This window comes from Tasmannia lanceolata, unplaced genomic scaffold (genome assembly GCF_043159265.1).
Source record: "Tasmannia lanceolata isolate RefF3 unplaced genomic scaffold, GAP_Taslan_0.1 ptg000019l, whole genome shotgun sequence".
Lineage (NCBI taxonomy): Eukaryota > Viridiplantae > Streptophyta > Magnoliopsida > Canellales > Winteraceae > Tasmannia > Tasmannia lanceolata.
This window is the reverse complement of record NW_027518696.1, coordinates 21,058,356-21,082,441: the sequence shown is the minus strand read 5'-3', so window position 1 is coordinate 21,082,441 and position 24,086 is coordinate 21,058,356. Positions and strand designations below refer to the sequence as shown.

The following is a 24,086-nucleotide window of genomic DNA, read 5'->3' as shown; positions in this document are numbered from 1 at the left end:
ATTGTGTGCATTTTGCATAAAGAAGGACCGATCCTTCCCTCGAAGTGGATCAAGAGGCTGATCTTCCCTCTAAGAAGATCAATCACGTTACGAACCGTTCGGGTTCGTAACAATTGGTATAAGAGCGGTCGATCCTTCGTCATGGCCGTGTCTTTGGAGCTTTGGAAATCCATAGGTGAAGATCTGCAGGAGATTAAAGCACCGGTTTTGAAGATGATGGAAGGGCAACAACAATTAGTAGAAGGCTTTAAAAAAATCAATGTGATGATACACAATGAAAAAGAGACGGCGAAATAGAAAAAGAAGGAAGGAGAAAGAAAGCAAATAGAAAAAAAGAAGCGTTGTTAATCTCGACAAAGTCGTCACCCAAAAATCCGGCATTCGTCTCATCCTGCACGCCATCAAAAAGATCCTCATCCTGCACGCCATCAAGAAGATCCTCATCCGCGATTATTCGTGCGTCAAAATCCCAATTGTTCCAAACAAGCACGATGATGGAGCTTTGATGAAAAACACGATCAGATTAATTTGAAAATGGAGCTTCCTCAGCACTTGATGACCAATCGCAAGACGAAGAGAAGAAAGAGAGCTAGAAGGAAAAGAAAAAGAAGATGGAAGAATTTTGAACAGTTTTGCGCAAATCTTTCACCAACGAGCCAACGCTTAATTTTTAACCTTTAGGACAAGGTTGGTTCCAAGAGGGATGGAATGATATGTGACTAGATAGATGGGTCCCACTTAGAGTTGAGTAAATTAGGATTTAGCAATATCTAAATTGGCTTTTAATATTAATGTGGCTGCTAGTAATATTTTTAGTACGTATTTATATTTAGTAGGATATGGAGATTTGATATAACTCTTAGTATATTGGCTACTCTTAGAATATAAAGCTATTGTTTAATTAGGAAGTAAATTTGGGTAGGATTCTTATTAAGTAGGAAAGTTGAATAGGATCTATGGCTTATAAATAAATTGTAATCTTCTATTTCATCAAGGAAGAAAGCATCTTAAAAATTATGTCTTTTGCACAAAGGATGACCGATCCTTCCCTCGAAGTGGATCAAGAGGCTGATCTTCCCTCTAAGAAGATCAATGACATTACAAACCGTTCGGGTTCGTAACAATCCGAGATCGCAGGAAATCCTTTGATAACACTGATTCATTTTTCTCAATGATATTCTATGATCGAGACAATTGGTTGAATCCTGTGAAACCATTTCATAGAAGTTTATTGATATCTTCTTTTTCATCTTGAACAGAACATAAAAAGATTCCATAAATATCTGGAGTCGTAGAAGTGAATATTAGTTTCTTATCATTCAATGAGCATCTTATATTTCATAGAAATTGGGGGCAATATAATCCTTACGTAGGGGACCTATGAAGGATGGGTAGAGCAAGAGGGAGAGAGCTGATAGAACGGTAGTTGAGAGGGCAAGAGAATCCTTGGGAACTGTGAAAAAAATACACTAAAACTGGGATTTTATTTTTCCATATTTTCAAGGCTTTTCATGCTCCCCACACACCCAACCTCTAAATTGTGAGCAGTTTAATAACATTGCACTGACTAAAAGCTACAGATAAGCCAATCAGACAATTGTACCTAATTTGGCAACAAACCAACAGAAAACCAGTCATCATAGACCATATTCCTGATAATAAAACATCTTCAGTCCACAATGATCAATAATCAGAAACACAAGGATTGAAACTACTATGGCCAGTTTTTCTATTAAAAAGCAGAAAAACTAGCCAAGCTTTTTGTACAAGTTTAAATCAGATAATGGTGCTTCTGCATTTGTTCTTTTGTTTGTGTCAAAGAATCACACTAGACAAGATAATTGTAAAAGTTTAAATTAGACTGGCACTTGTGCACTTAATTCTTTTGTTTGTGTCAACACTTCTTTTGTTTGTCCCTCAGTCATTACCTTCACCAATATCTCTCGTTCAACACCACGCCTGACCAGCATTGTGTGGTGTGACTAATTATATAGAACCAACAAATAGATTGTTTATAGGGAACAGAAGCCAGGGTAAGAGCATCCTCCCATAAGAAACCCCACAAGAAAACTTGGCAAAACCTCTCAGCCAGTTTCTCAGTCATAGACAGAGTCAGCCTCACCCAGCTCGTTAAACTTCAGTGACCAAGTTCGGCAAAGATTAATAAAAACAATAACTGGCCGTTTGGATACACGGATTTTAGAAGCCAGGTTTTTAGTTTGAAAACAGTGTAAAAGAGGGTTCATGATCAAGCTGTTGTATGCTGTCTTGGCAGCGTTTCTTGAATTTTAAGTTAGAAATTCAGGTTTTAAAAATCACTCCTCCATCCTGAGATTTCTAAAACCTTGAAATATGGGAGGATCTGCTACTCTCTTGCTGATGGAAAGAAGGCCGATAAGTCAAAAATGAGTGAAAAACGATGGCTGGTCCGCTTCTTCTCTTCTCTTCGCTACAATTTTGAAGAAATCCCGGATTCTAAAATCTGCGTATCCAAACAGCCCCTAAGAAACAGAGAAAAACAAATCTGATTTGAGTACTATCGACTAAGATTCAGATTCAAAGAACAAGAAATCAGAGAAATGAACATCAAGAAGATAGAAAGAAAATGGAGATGATAAGACACCCCGGTGCAATAAAAGAAAAGAAACTTCCTCCGACCTCAAGGTTGAAGAACAAAGCCTTGACCATTTGAGCTAGAGGCTTAACCCCAAAAGAAAAGAAACTCCTGTACTATTAAAGCAGCAGATTCACCCAATTATGAACAAAAAACAGAGAACCCTTATACACCCGATTCATGAAAACCATTGTAACCCAGATTCAGCAAAGGAACATAAGCATGCAATGAAACAGAGAAAACGAATGACCCAATTCAGGACACAGATCCATATGGCCATTTAGCATCACATTCAGCAAATGAAGAACAAAATAACAGTGCAGAAAACAAAAGTACCTGAAAAAAATGTCAGTTCTTTGAAACTAGATTCAACCCACTATCCAATTCAATAATGTGAAACTGTACAAGTATTTGTTTCAACGAGATTAGAAGTTCTTTGAAACCAGATTCAAACAACCATCCAGTTCAATAATGTGAATCTGTACAAGCATTTTTAAAACCAGATTTAGTAAAATGCAGAACAAAAGTAAAACACAGGCACATGCCAGGGATTTACACTCTCTCTCTCTCTCTCTCTCTCTCTCTCTCTCTCTCTCTCAGTTCTCTTCATCTCCTCCTTTCTCTCTTCTTCCTCTTATTTTCTCTTCCCAGCCTACATCAAAATGGTGGTATCAGAGCAAAAGGTTCGAAGATTCCCGTTGGTGTTGCCCCGAAAATCTACAAAAAAACAGTTGAAATCGTAGTTTTTCTCCTTGCTACCGAGTTGACTGGTGAGTCAACTCGGTTGTCTTCAACCTCTAAAACGCACAACCTTGCTTAATCGAGAAACTCAGCCCCTTGCAAATTCAAAACCCACTAAAACCAGCCCCCACTATCTCATCTTCACCCTAACCCTAGCTCTAACCGAGCCTCGCTTTTATCCTAAACCAGTCCCTACAAACCCTTACCCTTTTACCCCCCTTTTCAAACCTCAAAACCCTATCCCCTTCTCCCAAATTGAAGCAAAAATAGATACCACGGAAATAAAAAACCTAGAAACTAAATAAAATGGAAATAAATCCCTAAAAGTCCTAATGAGCAAATATGGTTCTTATTGGGCGTACAATCTGCATCAACAACTTACCTGGGATGCAGATTGTACGCCCAATAAGAACCATAATATGAATGATAGTAACCCGGGATGATAGTATAGTGGATCTGTAATCTCTCCCATAATATGGATCTGGGGTGATTTTATTTACCTGGGATGTCCCTTTATGGGTTTATTTTGGACTACTGGTCCTTATTGTACATTTTCTGGTGTATATTGAAATTGTTAATTTAAAAAAAAAAAAAAAAAAATCTGCATCAACAACTTCTCACCTGATCCGGCAAAAAATACAATGCACAAGCAAGATACACACTCAAAACAGGCTCGTAATTCACCAATGGATATTCACTTTGGTTCTCACGACCATAAGAATACATGGGAACTAACAACAGGTTAAGCTGCTAGGAGCATAAGCAGGCAAGTTGTTATGTCTCTGAATTTATAATTCTCAAATGTTCATCTCATCCTTTGTAGAACATATAACTTTTGTATCAACCATTCTCTAAAAATATTAGGACTGATTGTTGAGAATTTCATTCAAAATATTCAGTGAAATGTTTTGATTATCTCTTCTTTTTTTTCTTACTCCATTTTTAAGTCCAAACCATCAATCTCTATGTTTACAGAACAAGGTTTAACACCTAAAGTTTGTTTAGTCAAAGATTATAGAGATATTACATTCAACACAATCTCCAAAGTCCAAATGACTAAAATCCAAAATGTTTATCTGCAGAGCCCATCAAAATTGTCATAAATAAATGCAAAAATCTAGAAAAAAAATGGAGCCCATCAAAGCTCTTCACAATGCCCAAAAAACTAATGCATCACAAGAAAATCAATCGATGTTAATAGAGAAGACGCCAAGGAAACCCAACTAAAAAGCATTGAAGCACATGAAGTAAGCAAAAGAATATGTAAAGATCAATGAATTGAAGGTAGAAAAAAGCACTTCAAAAGCTATTTGAATCTCCCCAACTCCATCCAAATAAAGGCATGGATATTCAAGAAAGATACATTATAATTATTGGGAAAAGTAGAAGAAAATCCCACAATTATTGCGATTTATGAAAAAATCAACATCAATTTCAGCTCCGAAACCCATTCTCGCTGTTCTATCGCTCTGTAACCAACGTAGTCTTACATCCGATCTTATATATTTGTTGAGGCATAATCAGAATGCACATTTGTAATAACATCCAAACTAGTTCTTCGCTGAAAATGCATCTATACCTTGCTGTCAATACAAAATGAAACACATATAATACCTTTCCCAGATACGTTGATGTCCCCATCCCATAGCGATGCCCTCACCTTTCAAAGGGCCCTGCATAATCTAGTCCAATGGAACAACTACCTACAACTTTGGTGTGCAACAGAAATGTCTGAATACTAAAGAAGGCGTGTGTACTGCAATAAATACAGGCACAATTCTTGCATCCAAATGTTCTCGAGCCCTATGTTAGGGTTTGGGGTTTGGGGTTTAGGGCTTGGGGTTTAGGGCTAGCGGCTAGCCCAACAATGAAATATCAAGCCTACGCACCGTTAATTTTAACATAACGAAGGTGGGGTAGGGTAACAACTGTGCTGCAACATTTTCAAAAGGTCCCAACTCCCAAAACTTAAAATGAAAAAATTTAAGAACAGGTGAAGTTCAAGCAGGTCATAGCGAAGTAGCAAGCGAAGTAGCAATTATGACGCCCAATAAAATTCAGTGTCAAAGAAATGGATGATTATAATACTTGCTGCAAGAGTTCAGAAGAAAGAACTGACGCACGGTAAAAGGCATCATATGCATTGCTGTCTCAGTGGAGACCTTCGCACCAGAAATTTTGTATATCTGACGGAGCTGATTTCCAAATGAAATGACTGAACATTTCAAAAGAGAAGTAATTCAGTAATTGTATCAATGACTGAACAGTTTAAACAAATTAACTATACAATACTAAGATGAAATTGCAACTACCAAGTCTTTTCTTTCCACCTAAAACAAGTAATTGCATTCAACTAAACACCAATACGTAACTTAAATTTATATGTGAGTTAAGATCCAGAGAAAGAAGTAGAGCACAATGAGAGGGAAACATGATTTTCTTAACCACCAAACTGCGAATCCGATCTCTGAGCATCATTTACTATGCTTTAGAACTGCACAAGAAAACAGGAACTCTTCAGCATTACCAACGCTTCCTGTGCTACTAAAAACATTCTACTCCTTAAAACGTTTGAGCTAAATAGAAGTATCCAGCCAACTGAAATGATTACATAAAAGCAAGAGGTTACCGAAGTGAATGCCCACATAAAGCGACTACTCCTCTTGTCCACCTTAGTTTTAACCAGTGTTTAACAACACGGATGCGGCACGGAACGCGAAAATCCTAGTTGACTCGGTACGATGAGGTCAAGTACTCAGTTGACGCAGCTGAGTACTCAGTTGACATGGTCGGGAAAGTCAAAGGAGTTTTTAACTCTGTAGGGCAAAATGCGGAACACGGCCACGGCAAAAGAAACTCAACTCAAGGGAGTTCACGATGATTCAGGGGAGTTTTAAAACTATGGCTTTAACAGACGATGCTTCAAAAGAAGCTAGAACCAACTCTTCTACTTTATGATAAATGAAGGCATCACATGCAGCCAAACATAAAATAGATGGCCTATTACCATTTCCATTCTTACAGTAGATGGCCTATTACCATTTCCATTCTTACGCCAGGAATAGAACATGAACTGACATCTCATTTCAAGATGCTTTTAGCAAGAAGGACATTCAAAAGCACTATAGATAGCACCAACCAACATGCTTGAAAGATATAATGGTATCTTCAATACCGCAACAGATGTGGATGCACAAGATCACTTTAGAGCTTACTCAAAAGTGTTCTATAGACGACTTCTACATGGAAACGGAAAATGCATACGCAACTAATACATACTACTACAGGGGTTGAGCCTCTAGCTCAATTGATTAAGGCTCTGGTTTTCAACCTTGAGGTCGGAGGTTCAATCCCAGCTTACCTATTCAAAAAAAAAAAAAAAACATAATAATAATAATAATAATTATACATAGTAGAGCAACACTGCTACAATTCAGATGTGTGTATTAAATGGAAAGAATGAATCCAGGCACAACAAAGCTACTACAAAGACAAATTATACATGCCACGAGTTAACAATGTGGATTCAGTAAAATTCTCCAGTGCAATGTCATAGAAAGGCGAAATTTATCCTACTAATGGACAGAAATACTAAGGTTCTGCTTCTTGATGCCAGCATGCCACCATGGTGATTGCTGAGAATTTGAAGTAGTTCTTCGTATTTGTCCGAACCTCTATTATGTTGCTTTATCTTCAATATTTATGCAAGGAAGCACTTGATCGTCTACCAATCCCCACGTTACCCTCTAAAACATGTGTAAGCAAGGAGCATGATATACATATAAAACATTTTTAACTACAGTACTGAAAAGTGAAATGCAGTGAGGCACCCTTATAATTCCAAAACAGCTAGAACACAGAGATAGAAAAATAGAACTCGGTAAGAAAATATGGCTTGGTTGTAGAGAAAGCATTCCCTAATATAAAGTTTCCAAGGTCATGCAATGTGTAAGATTGTTGCTTTCCTAATGAAAAGCATGCTTGAAGACATAAATAAATGAGTTATGAAACACAAAACAATGTGGAAATAGCATATCTTGAAAGCTTTATCATGCAAAAAAGAGAGAGAATGCCTCCATCACACATGTACACATACCATGAGAAGTGGATCTGTAAGCCAATCCCGTATGTTACAGGAAGAAGCTTTAATCCAGACAAGCATTTTTTTAAGTAATTCATATGAATGTGGCAGTGATATTAATACAACCATGAAGTACACATAGCACGGGGGAAATTCACTTCAGGAAGCTGATGCCAAAACAAACTGCTCCCACGTATAGAATTTAGAATTGGAAACTTTACAGTGTGAAACTAAACATCACAGCTGAGCTGCTCCATGCCATTCTGTGGGTGTGCAGTGTCGAGAATTTGAAGTATGACCTATGCTAACTTTTGTATTTTTATTGAAGGGTACTCTTACTGCATTCTTGTTTCAATAAGCACTCAGATCAAACCCTCACACAATAGAGGTTTTCAGCTTTCACTTATGGCACCATCACCATTACTATCATCTGCCACAGAATGATCTAGGTTATTACAATGGGAAGCTGTCTCATCAAAGCAATTCAAGATGGGCCCATCATCATCACCACAATCAGAGGAGGAACTGGCATTGTAGGTTTCCATTTCCTTCCCAAGACATTCAACTTGCACGCACTCAGCGACTGGACAAGGAGAACCACCATGATATTGTTCAGACTCAGAAACCCTATTAGACATCGTTAGATCTTCCTTCTTCACAACATTGAAAACAATCCCATTATGAATCCTTTCGGCTTGCAAAAGATAATTTTCAGAAACCATAATGCTAGATGCTGTCACAGGAACTTTATGACCAATGTCCCGTGACTCAGAGTATGTTTTCTGAACTTCCATCTGGGGTTGTTACCCTTGAATTGTTATAATAAGGTTCCTTCCCAACCATTTGAATCAAAATAGAGTTGGAAGGAACTGTTAAAACTTCGATCTCATCCGCATTTGCATGTTGTAGGACTTCTTCCCTAGCCCATGTTTTGTTCAACTTTGTATCAACATCCAGATTCTGAACAAAATGAATAAACTTGTTTGCCGATGTTGTCCTCATTAAAGGGCCACCTGACCTAGTCCAACTTCCAAGAATTAAGGTCCACACTTTCCAACTCACTATCACTACCATCGTGTAAATTACGGTATAACCGCAAACTTCGGCCGGGTGGCCCACCCATGGGACCACCTGCTTGATGAAATGAAGCTGCAATATCTGTAACATCTTCTTCAAGTGACCCTGATGAGTTTTCTCGTGCAATGCAATTCCATGAAGGGATCCTTCTAGAAGCACTGAACCTGACAGTGCTAGCTAGTCCATGTTGTGAAGCCGAGGCCCTCTCGGCACTCCTATTGAGACTGCGCATGTGGTTGAGAAGGGCAACACACTCGTCCAAGGAAAGTTCGACACCACAGTTGGCTTTTATGGCAGACAGCTTTTCCCAAGTGCATCGCCTACCCTGATTTGCAGCCTTTTGAAGTTCCAGATGAGATGGATTCTGGATAATCTTCGAACACTGACAATAGAAAAGACGAAGGAAAAAGAAAAGTTGTCAACCTACCTTGAAGATTATTTCCGATCAACCTAAATATACCAAGCTAGAAAATATAAAATTTAGAAGTTTGTATATAATGGAACCAAAAGTGATTTAGGATCTACCTGAGCCAGCGTAGCGGGCATAACAACAGTGACATCACCTTCCCATTCTTGAGCAAACAGTTTGGCAAGCCCCCCCAAGGGAAAACCGAGTTCCAATATCTGATTGTATCTATGTTTGACTTCCATCTCGCTGCTTTCTGAAGAAAGGAAGATGGTGCATTGGAACACATATACCTGTTATATTTCTTTTGCATGTCAGGGGCTTCTATTTCGCCCTCTTTACCCTTTGCCGCCTCCAATAAAATTTCCACTGAAGGTCTAAATAAGCCTATGCTATTTCCCCTCTTGCTGGTGACCTTTCCTTTTTCATCTTTCCTTTCCTCCCATTCTTCTTGGTTTTTTCAGCTCACACCTCTCGTCTCTTCTTCCGTATCCACCTTATTTTTTCTTTTAAAGTCTCTTTCCCTGATCACACTGTCGGAGGATGAAGAGTCCATTGCCATCTTATAGTTGTGTAAAAGGTGAAGAATAGCAGAGGCGAGTCTCTCTATTTTTTCTATACCTTCAAGCCTCTCCCTTCTCCTTCCCTCCTTTTGTTTATATATAGAGGTATTCCTCTCTTTATCTGCAGCCAATAAATACTTTGAGTATTTATCACGCCCACATGCGTGCCGCATGTACGAGGCGCTTTTGATACGAAAGCTTTTCATATGCCTCATCGTGGGCCTGTCATGACCGCCATGTGTTACGCGATTAAAAAAAGGTCTTTTCCCAGCTGCCCGAAAATCTTTATGGTGATTATCTTGAGTCTTGCACTGGGAGACGCTATCTTTCCCCGGGACTTTGCGATTATTATATTTTCTATAATCTTTTTCTTCGCATCCTTCCTTCTGGCTAAAAACCTATTGTTGATATTTGTCCCTGCATTAAATTCTCCATTAGACGTCTTTGCAGGTAGTCGACATTCATTGGCCATCGCCTGCCTAGGCCACAACATGCCTGCCAGCGATGTTTCTGCCTCATCTTCGCTAGTTTCAAATTTGAAATCAATATCCAACGGTCCATCTTCTCTATTTTCAAATTTGAAATCAATATCCACCAATCCAAACCTCTCCGGTTGCGAAATCCTTTTTTTTCCCTTTTTTATCCTTATCGGCGGCCATTTTTTCCTCGGGCATCTCACAATTATGGTCTTCCACTTCTTGTGCATTCGCTGCATGCCCCAACTACAGTTGGTCATTAAGGTTCTCTCCATTAATGTTGTCCTCAATGGATATGACTGTCATAGAAATTAAGAAGATTTTATTCTTCAGTCTCATTTTAATAAAAGGTGATAAAAACCTCCATTGTGCTGAGAGCACCTAGGCAAAAGCATAGGCCATGCAGTGTTCATGGCTCCTTGATAATTGGACTTGCAGAACCTGCCCAAAAAACTTACCCAGAGCTTCAACCATAGATAGGGTCCACGCATGTAATGGAATGTCATGAAATCTTAAGTACATAGTTTTAGCTCCATTGTGCATGGCTGGGTTCCATGTTTGGAGGGATTCAATATCCCCTCCCAATGCCTCGCCTCCTCGTCTAAGTACCACTACCGCTTGTTTCTCTGATTGGAATGTGAATAGAACTTCCAATTGAACTTCCAATTGACTGATTACATGAGGTTTTGGAAGCTGAGGGAGATTACATGCTCTTCTAGCCCAATGCCACAGCTTCACAAGCTGCCATGTATTATCCTTCATGATCCCCATCAGGCAGTTCTTAAGGAGTCACATGTGTTCCTCGACCTCTTTTCCGGAAATTACTATTTCCGGATAGTTCCTTTCACAGGTACTTTCTGAGTTATTTTCCTCCATCCTCCTAGATTCTCGGATTGTTTCTACTCCTCCAATTTCTTCTTCTTAATTCCGTTGGCATTTTCTACAGTAATTTTGTCTGCCAGAGTTATAATATCTGCAAGCTGTGCACTTCCAATCCTCAGCTTGAGGATAAATCTGCAGTCCAGAGCCTCTCCAACGGTTTCTTTTGTACTGTGGTTGTCGACTCCATTGAGGTTCCTGCCTGAACTTCTCTTCATTTCCCGATCCGTAGTCATACCCTCGGAAACTTCTTGGCGAGGACCTGGGAGAATTACTTAAACTTTTGTCGTTACCAAGAAGGATTAGGCTTTTTCTGCAGCAATCGCGATGGATTTCTAGCGATTGGAGGGCTTCAAGTACAGAGTAGCCCGCTGCAAGGATATCTAGATAGACATCTTTTAAGCTTCCTATCCTATATCCACATCTGCAAGTCCCTTCACATATGGAGTTTCCAAGAATCATAAGTCCTGGTGAGGGCTCCCGTTGTCCGAAGAACTCTCGTACTCTCATTCACTCTCGTTTCAAGTTTGCTTCCACTACCGGTTTCCCAGATATGTTGATTTCCCCATCCCATATTGATGCCCTCACCTTTCAAGGGCCTGCATATTCTTGTCCAATGGAACAACTATCTACAACTTTGGTTTTTAACAGAAATGCCTAAATAAGTAAGTGTGTGCGCTGCAACAGATGCAGACACAATTCTTGCATCCAAATGCTCTCAAGCCCTATGTTATCAGAGAGCCCAATAATGAAATCTCGAGCCTACACACCATCAGTTTTAAGGAGGGTAGCGTAGGGTAACAAGTTGTGCTGCAACATTTTCAAAAGGTCCCAAATTCAAAAAAAAAATAAAAATAAAAAATTAAGAACAGATGAAATTCAAGCAGGTCATAGCAAACTAGAAAGCGAACTAATCACAGATATTTTTATGTGACTTACCATCCAGAGAACTAGAGCATATTGGGAGTGCAAAATGATTTTCTTAACCACCTAATTGCTTAATCCGATCTCTGGGCATCAGTTATTATGCTTTGGAACTGGACAAGAAAACAGGAATACTTAAGCATTAATAACTCTTTGTGTGCTGCTAACAACGTTCTACTCAGAAAGGAAGAGCCAAATAGAAGTGTCTAGCCAGCTGAAATGACTACATAAAAGCAAAGAGGTAACAGAAATGAATGCTCACATAAAGCAAGTACTTCTCATCCTCTTTAGTTTTAAAAGACTGCCCCTCAAAGCCGGCTAGAACCAACTCTTCTATTTTCTGATATATGAAGGCATCACATGCATCCAAACATAAACTAGAAAGACCTATTACCGTTTCCATTCTTACGCCAGGAATAGAACATGAACTGACACCTCATTTCAAGATGCTTTTAGCAAGTAGGATATTCAAGAGCACTATAGGTAGCAACAACCACCAGGCTTCGAAGATGATTTAAGTTCTACAAGTGAAGAATAATGGTATCTTAAAAACCAGAAAAGATGTGGGTGCACAAGATCACTTTAGAGCTTACCCTAAAGTGTTCTATAGACTACTTATACATGGAAACGAAAAATGCATTCACAATGTATTAAATGGAAAGAATGAATCCAACTACAACAAGATGCTACAAAGACAAATTATACATGCAGCAAGTTACAGTGTGGATTCAGTAAATTTCTCCTGTGCAATGTCATAGAAACACGAAATCCGTCTTACTAATAGAAAGAAACAGAAATACTAAGGTTATGCTTCTTGATGCCAGCATACCACCATGGGAGGGTTGCTGAGAATTTGTACTAGTTCATCATATTTGTTTCAACCTCTATGTTGCTTTACCTTCAATATTTATGCAAGGGAGCACATGATAATCTACCAATCCCCGTGTTACCCCAAAAACATGTGTAAGCTAGGAGTGTGATAAACATATGAAACATTTTTAACTTCAGTAAGTGAAATGGAGTAAGGCACCCTTATATAATTCCGAAACTGCTAGAACACAGAGATGGGAAAATAGACTTAAGTATGAAAATATGGCTTGGTATTAAAGAAAAGAGCATTCCCCGATATAAAGTTTCCAAGGTCTTGCAATGTGCAAGATTGTTGCTTTCCTAACAAGAAGCATGCTTGAAGAAATAGATAAATGAGTTATGAAATACAAAACAATGCGGTAATAGCATATCTTGAAAGCTTTATCATGACAACATATACAAGAATGCCTCCATCACAAATGTACACATACCAAGAGAAGAGAATCTGTAAGCCAATCCCGTAAGTTACATGAAGAAACTTTAATTCAGAAAGGCAGTTTTGAAGTAATTAATATGAATGTGACAATGACATTAATACAACCATGAAGTACCCATTGCATGGGGGAAATTCACTTTAGAATTGGAAACTTTACAAGTGTCAACATAAACATCACAGCTGAGCTTCTCCATGCCATTCTGTTGGTGTGCAGTATCGAGAATTTGAAGTAGTCTCTGGTAATAGTATGACCTATGCTAACTTTGGTATTTTTATTGAGGGGTACTCTAACTACATTCTTGTGTCAATAAGTACTCAGATCAACCCCATCACTCGATAGATGTTTTCAGCTTTCACTTATGACACCATCACCATTACTATCATCTGATACAGAATGATCTAGGGTATTACAATGGGAAGCTGTCTCTTCAAAGCAATTCAAGATGGGCACATCATCATCACCACAATCAGAAGAGGAACTGGCATTGTAAATTTCCATTTCCTTCCCAAGACATTCAACTTGCACACACTCCGCGACTGGACAATGAGAAGAACCATGGTATTGCTCAGACTCAGAAACCCTATTAGACATCGTTAGATCTTCCTTCTTCACAACATTGAAAACAATCCCATTATGAATCCTTTCGGCTTGCAAAAGATCACCTTCAGAGACCATAATGCTAGATGCTGTCACAGGAACTTTATGATCAATATCCCGTGACTCAGAGTCTGTGTTTTCTGAACTTCTATCTGGGGTTGTTACCCTTGAGTTGTTATAATAAGGTTCCTTACCAACCATTTGAATCACAACAGAGTTGGAAGGAACTGTTAAAACTTCGATCTCATCTGCATTTACATGTTGCAAGACTTCTTCCCTAGCCCATGTCTTGTTCAACTCTGTATCAACATCTAAATTCTGAACAAAATGAATAAACTTGTTTGCTGATGTTGTCCTCATTAAAGGGCCACCTGACCTAGTCCACGAATTAAGGTCTACACTTTCCGACTCACTATCACTTTCGTCGTGTAAATTACGGTATAACCGCAAATTACGGGGGGGTGGCCCACCACCTGCTTGATGAAATGAAGCTGCAATATCTGTAACATCTTCTTCAAGTGACCCTGAAGAGTTTTCTCGTGCAATGCAGTTCCACGAAGGGATCCTTCTAGAAGCACTGAACCTAACAGTGCTAGCCAGTCCGTGTGAAGCCGCAGCCCTCTCGGCACTCCTTTTGAGCCTACGCATGTGGTTGAGAAGAGCAACACACTCGTCCAAGGAAAGTTCGATACCACAGTTGGCTTTTATGGCAGATAGCTTTTCCCAAGTGCATCGTCTACCCTGATTTGCAGCCTTTTGAAGCTCCACGTGAGATGGATTCTGTATAATCTTCGAATACTGACAATAGAAAAGACAAATGAAGAAAAAAAATTGTCAACCTACTTAAAAGATTATTTCCAATCAACCTAAATATACCAAGCCAGACAATATAAAATTCAGAAGTTTGTATACAATAGAACCAAAAGTGATTTGGGATCTACCTGAGCCAGAGTAGCAGGCATAACAACAGTGACATCACCTTCCCATTCTTGAGCAAACAGTTTGGCAAGCCCCCCCATAGGAAAACCGAGTTCCAATATCTGATTGCATCTATGTTTGACCTCCATCTCCATAAGATGAGCAAGCTGCAGAATTTAAAAGTCATCAAGCATATCCATAGTGTTAAAAAAATGTTTAAAAAAGGAAGCGCCATTCAGAAAAAAATGTCAAAAAAAAAAAGGAAGCGCTAAAACCCAAACATCCTAGAAATTATGTTCCATAGACACAGGATTATGGGAACAGATGGCTAAACATGGCATTAGAATTTATAGACATTAGGACAAGGACTGGCATATATCCAAAATGATAATTAACACAAAATGTAACTTTTCTAAAGCTCAGAATATATCTCACAAGACAAACTGGAGCAGAAGAAATGATAAAAGCATGAAAATCAAAGCTTAAGCCAATTAAATACCATACCTTTGCAGCGAAGTTTCCTCCATAAGCTCTAACGAGCTCCTTCAACCTCAAGAATGGTGCTATATGAGGATTTGCCTGACTAACGATGAAATGATTGACATTGAATAACTCCTTGAGCTGCATCATGGGCAAATCACTCTCCAAACTACCATCCCTCCACCTGCGCACCGAACTACCAGACACCTCCTCAGGACCCACCTGAAAAGGTGCAAGAAAAGGAACAATCTTTCCGCTTCTATCCTTAGCCATCAGCTCCTGAGCCTCGAATAGGCCAGGAAAAGCACAAGACGCAGTGACCGCGCTCCATATAACAACGTGCGGCGATGTCAAGTAGTTAAGGCATCTAGGAGGTTCGTGCTTCCTTGGGGAGCAAACTGTGATACCAAGAACCCGACCCGTCATGTCATATGCCTCTTGAAATGTCAAATTACTAATGAGATTCCTCAACAATCTCTGCAATTGCCCAATCTCATGAACAGCCCCTTGTGTCACAATCCTCTTAACCACGGCAAAAATCCCACCCATCTGATCAAAAAACTGCAAAGAATGCCAATTGTCCTCAAAAAAACTCTCAAGCTCAGGCCAGGACCTCGTGGCGACTACCGAACACATAATGGAACCAACGCTAGAACCCGCAATTATCCGAGGCAGAAGCTTGTTTTCTACTAATGTCTTCACCACACCCACGTGAAAAGCCCCCATTGATGCACCTCCACTCAGCAGCAATGCCGTCCTCCCAAAAGCATGCCTCGTTTCGTGCATAAACACAAGTTTCTCTTCCAAAAGCAACTCCTCGGAATCGGAATCGCAGACCATTCTCAGTTGGGTCGAAACTTCATTTATGTATTCCTTTATAAGCTTGGGCACTTGAAGCCTCCCCTTGTGAAGCTCGGGGTTGCACATGTTACCCAAATTTCTAACTAGATCAGCACGCATACAAAAGACTATATCTCTCAACGATCCTTCCTGGCGCCGGTGCCTAAGCTCTTGGAGCTTATTCCTCACTAATTCTTCATCATAAAGGTCCGATTCGTGCATTTTTGGAGTCTCTTTATCGAGCATCTTAGCAGCATGAGACCACTCCTCAAAAGTCACGGCACTCCTCATCATATTTCTCCAGAATTTCCTCCTATAGGCAGACTCTGCCCTCAATCTCACATTCGTGTATCGCTTCAAAAGGAAAGCTATCAATGTTACCATCGCTAGAATCCCTTGTGGGTTCCTTGGATGAAACCAGGAAATGAATGGGATCAAGTAGTCCCTAGATCTACAAAGCAAATTCCACAGAAAATGCAACATCTGATGCCTAACATGCTCCATTGACTTGCAAAATAAGACCCTAAATGCAATCGTCCGCCCCACAATAGTGGAAGGACCAATCAGGAATGAATCGATACTAGCTTCGTTACTAATATCCATTTCTTCACAAGCCTGGGATAATTTTATGCCCTAGATCTAACTTACAAGATATCTGAACAAATATATAGAGGAATACTACAATTTAAACACTACGAGAATCGATTTCTCCTCAATCAGGAAATGGGTTGTCTCCACGAAAGGGAATTCAAATAGCCTCTCAATGATTATGGAAAAGATAGGGACAAATTTTGTCAAAACACAAAAAAGGGTTAGGGTTTTGACCTAGAACCTTGATTTCACATAATACCTCTACAAATTTGAAGAGAAAATGAGTTTTCTCCCCAACCCAAATTTCACCAAAGTTCAGGAAATAGAAGTGAAGAAGAGCCAAAGAATTACTTGCACCAAATCCAATACAGAAATTTAGCCCAAATCCTAAAGCCTATAAAATCTCACAACATCATGAAAAAAATGGGTTGTCCAGCTAATTTAAGAAATGGGTATTGCTTAGTATGAAAGAAAAAAGAAGAAAATCAAACCTTGATATCAGAGAACCTCCCCCAAAGCTGAAAAAAAAAAAAAAAAATTCAGGTTTTTGCCCCAAATCTAGCTAGGGTTTTCAGTCCAAATTCAAATTCGCATAACCTTTCAACAATTCCAATGAAAAAAATAGGATGTAGGAAACCCAATACGCAAAACAGACCTCAGAAAAGGAAAAACCAAAATTGAGGGAAGAAAGGTAATAGAGAATGATTAAATAGAAGAATAGGGTTAGGGTTTCAGTTGAAGCTTGTGGGTTTGATGTTGGTATAGAGAGATAACTGAATTTGAAAGGGTGACGTCTATCCTAATCAGCAAATGGCAAAGGATAAGGGACAGTATGTCCGCTAAAAGACAAGCTCGGGTCTATAAACAGAAACAAAAAAATATAGATGTAACGGATACTGGCACTACCATGTTTTGATAATTGCACTAACTTACCTTGTCATCTTCTGACAGGTTTTTGGCCTTGGAGAACTGGTTAAATGATAAAAGATAAGATGGTCCAGTGAAATTATAAAAACATTGTAGTGCCAATATCAGCAGCCTTATAGAATATAGATTTGTCATAGAGGGGAAATTCAATTGTACCAGAAATTTTAGAGACTTTCTCGACGCCGATATTCAGCAGTAGCACCATCTTTGTGACCCAAATTCTCTGGATTTAGGGAAATACATTGACTGTTGAGAAAAAGATAAGGGTAGAGAGCGGGAAAGAGAGAGCATGCATTTGACACATTGGCTATCTTCTCGCCAAATTGGCAAATAGACTATCTATATTCAGAAAAAGGGTGGGTCCCTCTATTGTGCACTCTTTATTACAATAATTGGAGTCCCTCTATTTTAAGTTTCTTGTTTATGGCATTTTAAACCCTAAAGCCGATTGTATGCATGGATTAAAGGATTGTAAAACTCTGGATTTTCAAGCTAAAATGTACCCTCCATGGGCGGGGGTCATCCAGTTGTTACCTTTCCTCTATCTACATTGAGGGGCCTTTGGGACTCCTTTCATTTTAGAGCTCAAACTTGAATCAGCAAGCTCTGCATCAGCAATGTAATTTATAGGCCATGGCTTTAGCTTATAAAATCCAATCACTTAGCTTGTAAAATCCAAGAATTTACAATCCTAGATTATAAAATCCTTGTATCCAAATGTCAGAGTATCAACAATTACGGTTTTAGAAAATCTACGTACACCAAAAGTGTTAGCCATTACTAGTTAAAGTACATAATAAGAAAAATGCAACCCCGCACCATTGATCACCTATAGAGAGATGATATTTACGTTTGGCAAAATGGTATCATTAGCAAGGTTTTCGATTATCATGCGATTTGGATATGATTTGAGGAAGTTACAGGCAATTTAGGGATATGTTATAGACCTATTACCGGATTTTCTATTTTAGGCTTATTTTAGTCTAAGTGTTTAGGTTTTATTTAGGGAAATGTTATCAGCACTCCCGTATTTTGATGATTGCACTCCTCACTGTATTAAAAAGTACGGTATGACCCACACCATAGGATGATCCAAAGTGTCCATTAGATGAGCCACAGCCTAATAGGTTGTGCCCCAAAAATCATTTACATAGGTTGATCCTAACACTCTATCTATAGAGGATTAGGATCAATCCTCTAATATTTTGTCCCTTTATAGATCGGGAGGTTAGGATCACCTTATGGAAATGATTTTGGGGCACAACCCATTTATGTTGTGGCCCATCTAATGGATGGTTTGGATCATCCTATAGTGTGGGCTGTACCGTACTTTTTAATAAAGTGAGGAGTGCGAACATCAAAATACTGGAGTGATGATAACATTTCCCTTTATTTAATTTATATTTTTTGGATGGTTGAGTTTAGTTTCTTAGGCCTTTAGTTCGCTTTGAGAACATTTTGGATGCTAGGGTTAGCTCCTATAGGAGTATTTTTCAATTTCACTCTGAGAAACTTGATTTCAATGGGATCGAAGTAAATATCATCCCCTTCGACGGCGATCGAAGTATTTTATTCGTTACAATGGTGATCGAAGGGTTCCTTTTTAATTTTTCTTTTTGCTTCTGCTATCAAACAACGAGATTCATCCCGGTTTCCGGGACCGCATCAGATGATATTTACATTTTGACAAATGCTACTCTGTTTTTTTATTTTCATTTCCTTATGTAACTTATTATTATGAGGCCCTCACATTCATGGTTTAAAATTTTTGTGGGACCGAAACCAAAATTTTCCGAAATTTCATATTTCGCCATTTACCAAATTTTGGACCGGAATTTCGGTCTGAAATTTCGATTTTATGTCATTTTATTTTTTTTAAAAAAAATTGTTACAAAATTTCGGAAATTTGGTCTGAAATTTCGGATTTCGGTGGGGTCTGAAATTGGTACCGAAACCAAAATTTAAAACTTTGCTCACATTAACAAAAATAGAAGAAATGAGGTGAATTTATCAAAAGAAGGGTGTAAATATCAGTTTCACATTGCGTAATTTCTTGTACTTTCTTTTCACCTTATCCTAATGTTAATTGGCCGACACTAATCCATCCATATCTTAGTAGAAAATGACTTTCGCCTCTAAGTTAAGCTGTTGCTGGTCTCTCATGATGCCGTGGCAAAAACTGATTTGCTCCTAGCTTGTTATAAAATGGGTTTCCCTAGCATTACTTCTATCTTAATTGAAGTACACCAATTGCCAATTATAGACTTATATTCACTCCCTAATATGGGTTTACATGGTAATTTTATATTAGCATTCTCTTCAATCCAGTTACTTCATACGTCTTACCATTAATAGTGATGGGGTATAAAAAACAGCAGCCAGTTAGCTGTCGACACGTGGCCCCGGGATGGTCCACCACAAATCCAACGTCAGCCCAGGGGTAGTCTGGTAATTACCTAAGAGTAGGTAAACTTAAACCTATAACAGGTCGACACCTGTCCTGGGGTAGGTAATCCAACCACCCCAGGTTTCTCCCTATAAAAGGCCTTCCAGAGCTCAGATCGAGGGTAATAACTTCTCAACCAACTCTTGAAAACTCGCTCTGCACTCCTGCTCATACTGACTTGAGTGTCGAAGGGCCTGTCCGGAGTAACGACTCCGGGTTGGTCTTCTGACCTCGTTTGCTCTTGTACAGGACTCAGTTCCTTCACTTCGGTTCCGCAGGACTCAGCTCCTTCATTTCGGCTCCTCGGGTCCTCCAGCTCAGCCCTTATGTCACTGCCGTATCTGTTACCAATTTTTGGCCTAACAGATTGACGCCATCCGTGGGACCGCGAACTAAAAGTTGTTCGAATCCCCTATACAAAATGGCAGGACGGAGGAATGCTAGGGTACCAACTGCACGAATTACCCGAGCCATGCTACCTCGGAGGACCCGGAGCGAACGAATCGCCTCACAGGTGGTGGCTACTTCTGCTACAGCAGAACATAGCCCAGCTCGTTCAGAACACCTCAATCCCGCACCCACTCCGGATCAAATTCAAGCTCTCTTTCAACAGATGACGGCCCTTATCGGTCAATACCAACAGCTAATCCAAGCGCCTCCCCAACATCCTCCAGAAGCTCCACGACCTGTACAGGAAAGGTCAAACGCCCACAGGGGAGAGTCAGCGCGCCACGGTGAAGACCGGACTCACCACTCCACGAGACAAGTCCAACACTCCAGAGCCAGGCATGCCCATACAGAGCCTCACCACCGCCGGAGGTCGCGGTCCCGCTCTGCACGAAAGCATCGAGCCCAGGAAGACCGCGCGCCGTAGAAAAAATTCCGGCCTCATCGTAGGAGTCCGGAAAGTCAGTCCGGCTCCGCGGCGAGCCAATCGGTAGAGAGAAACAGGTCACTGGACCGACCAGACCGTAGAGCTGATCCAATGCTACGAAGGATAGAAGAAATAGACCACCGTATAAAAGAGCTGGCAAAAGACAAGAGCCGGCCTGCTGAGAGGGCGTTCTCAAGCAGAACGCCGTTCACCGACGATGTTATGAATGCTCTGGCGCCCAGGGGGTTTAAAATGCCAACCGTCCCGCAATATGACGGGACCACTGACCCTGTGGACCATTTGGAAACGTTCAGAACGATGATGCTCCTCCACGGCGCGTCCGATGGCTTCCTCTGCAGAGCATTCCCGACCACACTGACTGGCGCGACCCGGGACTGGTACTCAAGGATCAAACCGAACTCCATCAGCAATTTTGAAGACTTTGGGGACAATCTGGTCCGCCACTTCATGAGCAGCCGGAGGCCAAGGAAAACAACGGCATCCTTGATGGCCTTGCGGCAGGAGGACAACGAGCCTCTAAAGGTGTTCGTCAGCCGTTTCAATATGGAGGCACTCCAAGTGCCGAATCTGGATCCCTCAGCCGCCATGAACGCGCTCCTTGCATGCGCTAGATCTAATGATTTTCGCCAGTTAGTGGCTCGCCAAAACCCGTACTCACTGGCAGATCTAATGGCCGGAGCAGAAGAATATATATAGCAGTGGAAGAGACACTGGCGGCCCTGGACTCCAATTAGAGGAGAACCTCTGAGGACAAGAACCCTACCAAGCAGTGTAGGGATGATAAAGCCCCGAGAAGAGAAAGATCCCCGCAGAGGAGCGAAGAGAATTACACCCCCCTCAACACCTCTAGGAGAAGCATACTGGCCGCAACCGAGGGAGAAGAGTTCGTAAGGTGGCCTATTAAAATAAGAGAGACAAGTCGAAGTACTGTCGGTTCTACAGGGACCACGGGCATGACACAGACGAGTGCTAGCAGCTCAAGGAAGAAATCGAGCTGCTGATTGGCCGGGGATACTTGAAAAAGTATGTCATAAGTGATGGCCACAGAAGAGAGCGCAGAGAGAAGAGTCCCCAGGGCCGGAGCCCTCGACGGACACAGCCGCCCCCTGCACGGGATCAATCTCCCCCGCCATCCAGTCCACGACCAGAGGCACGCTGGTCCCAGCCAAAGGGGGTCATCAGCACGATTATGGGCGGACAGGCCGCTGTGGGCACATCATCTGCTGCTCGAAAAGCATACGCACGCCAAGTCAACGCCATGCACACATGCAGCAAAAAGATGAAGACGGAGAATGAGATCTCCTTTTCAGATGCGTATCTCGACAACTTGAAACTGCCACACGACGACGCCCTGGTCCTAACTATGCTCGTCGTGAACTGGGAAGTGAAGAAAATCCTTGTCGACAATGGGAGTTCGGCAGATATCCTGTACTATCATGCTTTCTAGAAAATGATGATAGGTGACGACCGTTTGAGGCCGGCAAACTCCGATCTGTTCGGTTTCTCAGGGGAGGTCGTGAAAGTGGAAGGACAGATTGAACTCCCAGTCCTCGTCGGAGAGCCGCCCTGTCAAGCCTTCGCGATGGTCAACTTCCTAGTAGTGAGGGCCACTTCGGCCTATAACGCTATCTTGGGATGACCCGGCCAGAACTTAATCCGCGCAGTCGCTTCAGCGTATCACCAGAAAATGAAATTCATAACGCCAAACGGCGTGGGAGAAGTCCGGGGAGACCAACCACAATCCAGGGAGTGCTATGCCATGGCACTCAAAAGGCAAAGATGCATTGAAATCATTGCCGATTAAGCTACTTGATCTGAGAGACGAAGCCCAGGTGACTGAACCCGTCGAAGACCTCAGAAAATACTATCAATAGCCTGCCGGCCAACACAAAAGTGGATGCCATTGTATTTACGCTTGTGTGGATAATGAAAAAAGGCTACTGCTTCTTTGCAAAGTTCTGAGTTCCTCAGATCATGCCGCTGCTCGGTTGGCCCCGGCTCGTCTCCACAAAGACCGGGAGCACACTCCTGGTCGGGAACGGGCCCGCGCAGAAAAACCAAATCATATCAGAAACCCAGTTCACTAAAACTTGAGTACTCGCTGCTTGGTTCGCCCCGGCTCGTCTCCACAAAGACCGGGAGCGCACTCCTGGTCGGGAACGGGCCCGCGCAGAAAAACCAAACCATCTCAGAAACCCAGTTCACTAAAACTTGGGTACTCGCTGCTTGGTTCGCCCCTGCTCGTCTCCACAAAGACCGGGAGCACACTCCTGGTCGGGAACGGTCCCGCGCAGAAAAACCAAACCATCCCAGAAACCTAGTTCATTAAAACTTGGGTACTCGCTGCTTGGTTCGCCCCGGCTCGTCTCCACAAAGACCGGGAGCACACTCCTGGTCGAGAACGGGCCCGCGCAGAAAACCCAAACCATCTCAGAAACCCAGTTCACTAAAACTTGGGTACTCGCTGCTTGGTTCACCCCGGCTCGTCTCCACAAAGACCGGGAGCACACTCCTGGTCGGGAACGGGCCCGAGCAGAAAAACCAAACCATCTCAGAAACCCAGTTCACTAAAACTTGGGTTCTCGCTGCTTGGTTTGCCCCGGCTCGTCTCCACAAAGACCGGGAGCACACTCCTGGTCGGGAACGGGCCCGCGCAGAAAAACCAAACCATCTCAGAAACCCAGTTCACTAAAACTTGGGTACTCGCTGCTTGGTTCGCCCCGGCTCGTCTCCACAAAGACCGGGAGCGCACTCCTGGTCGGGAATGGGCCTGCGCAGAAAAACCAAACCGTCTCAGAAACCCAGTTCACTAAAACTTGGGTACTCGCTGCTTGGTTCTCCTCGGCTCGTCTCCACAAAGACCGGAAGCGCACTCCTAGTCACGAACGGGCCCAGGCAGAAAACCAAACCCTTGCAAAAACCCAAGTTCAATAAAACTTGGTCATCCTAAGCCGTTCAGAACATCTCCAGCCAGACTAGATATAACACGTGGGTAAAACTTAACCTGAAGAAGGGTAAGTTGTAGCTCATCTGTTTTTCAGCCGACCTCATATGGACGACCTGAAATGGCTGACCTGAATCAGTTTCCAGTTCATCCGTTCCTCAAGCCGACCAGGATATAGCGCAATGCGCTACAGGACAAAAATCTGGTTATCTGAAGCCGACCAGGACTAGGCTTGATTCGCTACAAGACAAAATTCAGGTCATCTCAAGCCGACCATGATATAACGCAATGCGCTACAGGAAAAAATTCTGGTCATCTCAAGCTGACCAGGATATAGCGCAATGCGCTACAGGACAAAAATCTGGTCATCTCAAGTCGAC

General features: G+C 41.4%; 1 protein-coding gene and 1 pseudogene across 4 annotated transcripts; both read right to left on the bottom strand.

Moving 5' to 3' along the window:
• Positions 1 to 7,485: 7,485 nt before the first annotated feature.
• Positions 7,486 to 17,703, bottom strand: SDP1 (Patatin-like phospholipase family protein). 3 transcript variants are annotated; one of them, XM_077363350.1, is made up of 4 exons: positions 15,088 to 17,310; positions 14,607 to 14,750; positions 13,581 to 14,463; positions 7,486 to 8,001 (listed from the first exon to the last, which is right to left on the bottom strand). In XM_077363350.1, exons 1-4 carry the CDS (start codon positions 16,504 to 16,506, stop codon positions 7,829 to 7,831), a joined length of 2,619 nt encoding a protein of 872 aa, XP_077219465.1. In that variant the 5' UTR covers positions 16,507 to 17,310; the 3' UTR covers positions 7,486 to 7,828. The 3 variants fall into 3 exon arrangements, with proteins under 3 accessions (XP_077219465.1, XP_077219464.1, XP_077219463.1); XM_077363349.1 differs by lacking the exon at positions 7,486 to 8,001 and adding an exon at positions 17,578 to 17,703 and having other exon boundaries at positions 13,111 to 14,463; positions 15,088 to 17,012; XM_077363348.1 differs by lacking the exon at positions 7,486 to 8,001 and having other exon boundaries at positions 13,111 to 14,463; positions 15,088 to 17,306.
• Positions 8,054 to 11,411, bottom strand: LOC143853540 (triacylglycerol lipase SDP1-like; annotated as a pseudogene). The gene is made up of 2 exons (XR_013237163.1): positions 9,039 to 11,411; positions 8,054 to 8,895 (listed from the first exon to the last, which is right to left on the bottom strand). The product of XR_013237163.1 is annotated as a triacylglycerol lipase SDP1-like (transcript).
• Positions 17,704 to 24,086: the final 6,383 nt, after the last annotated feature.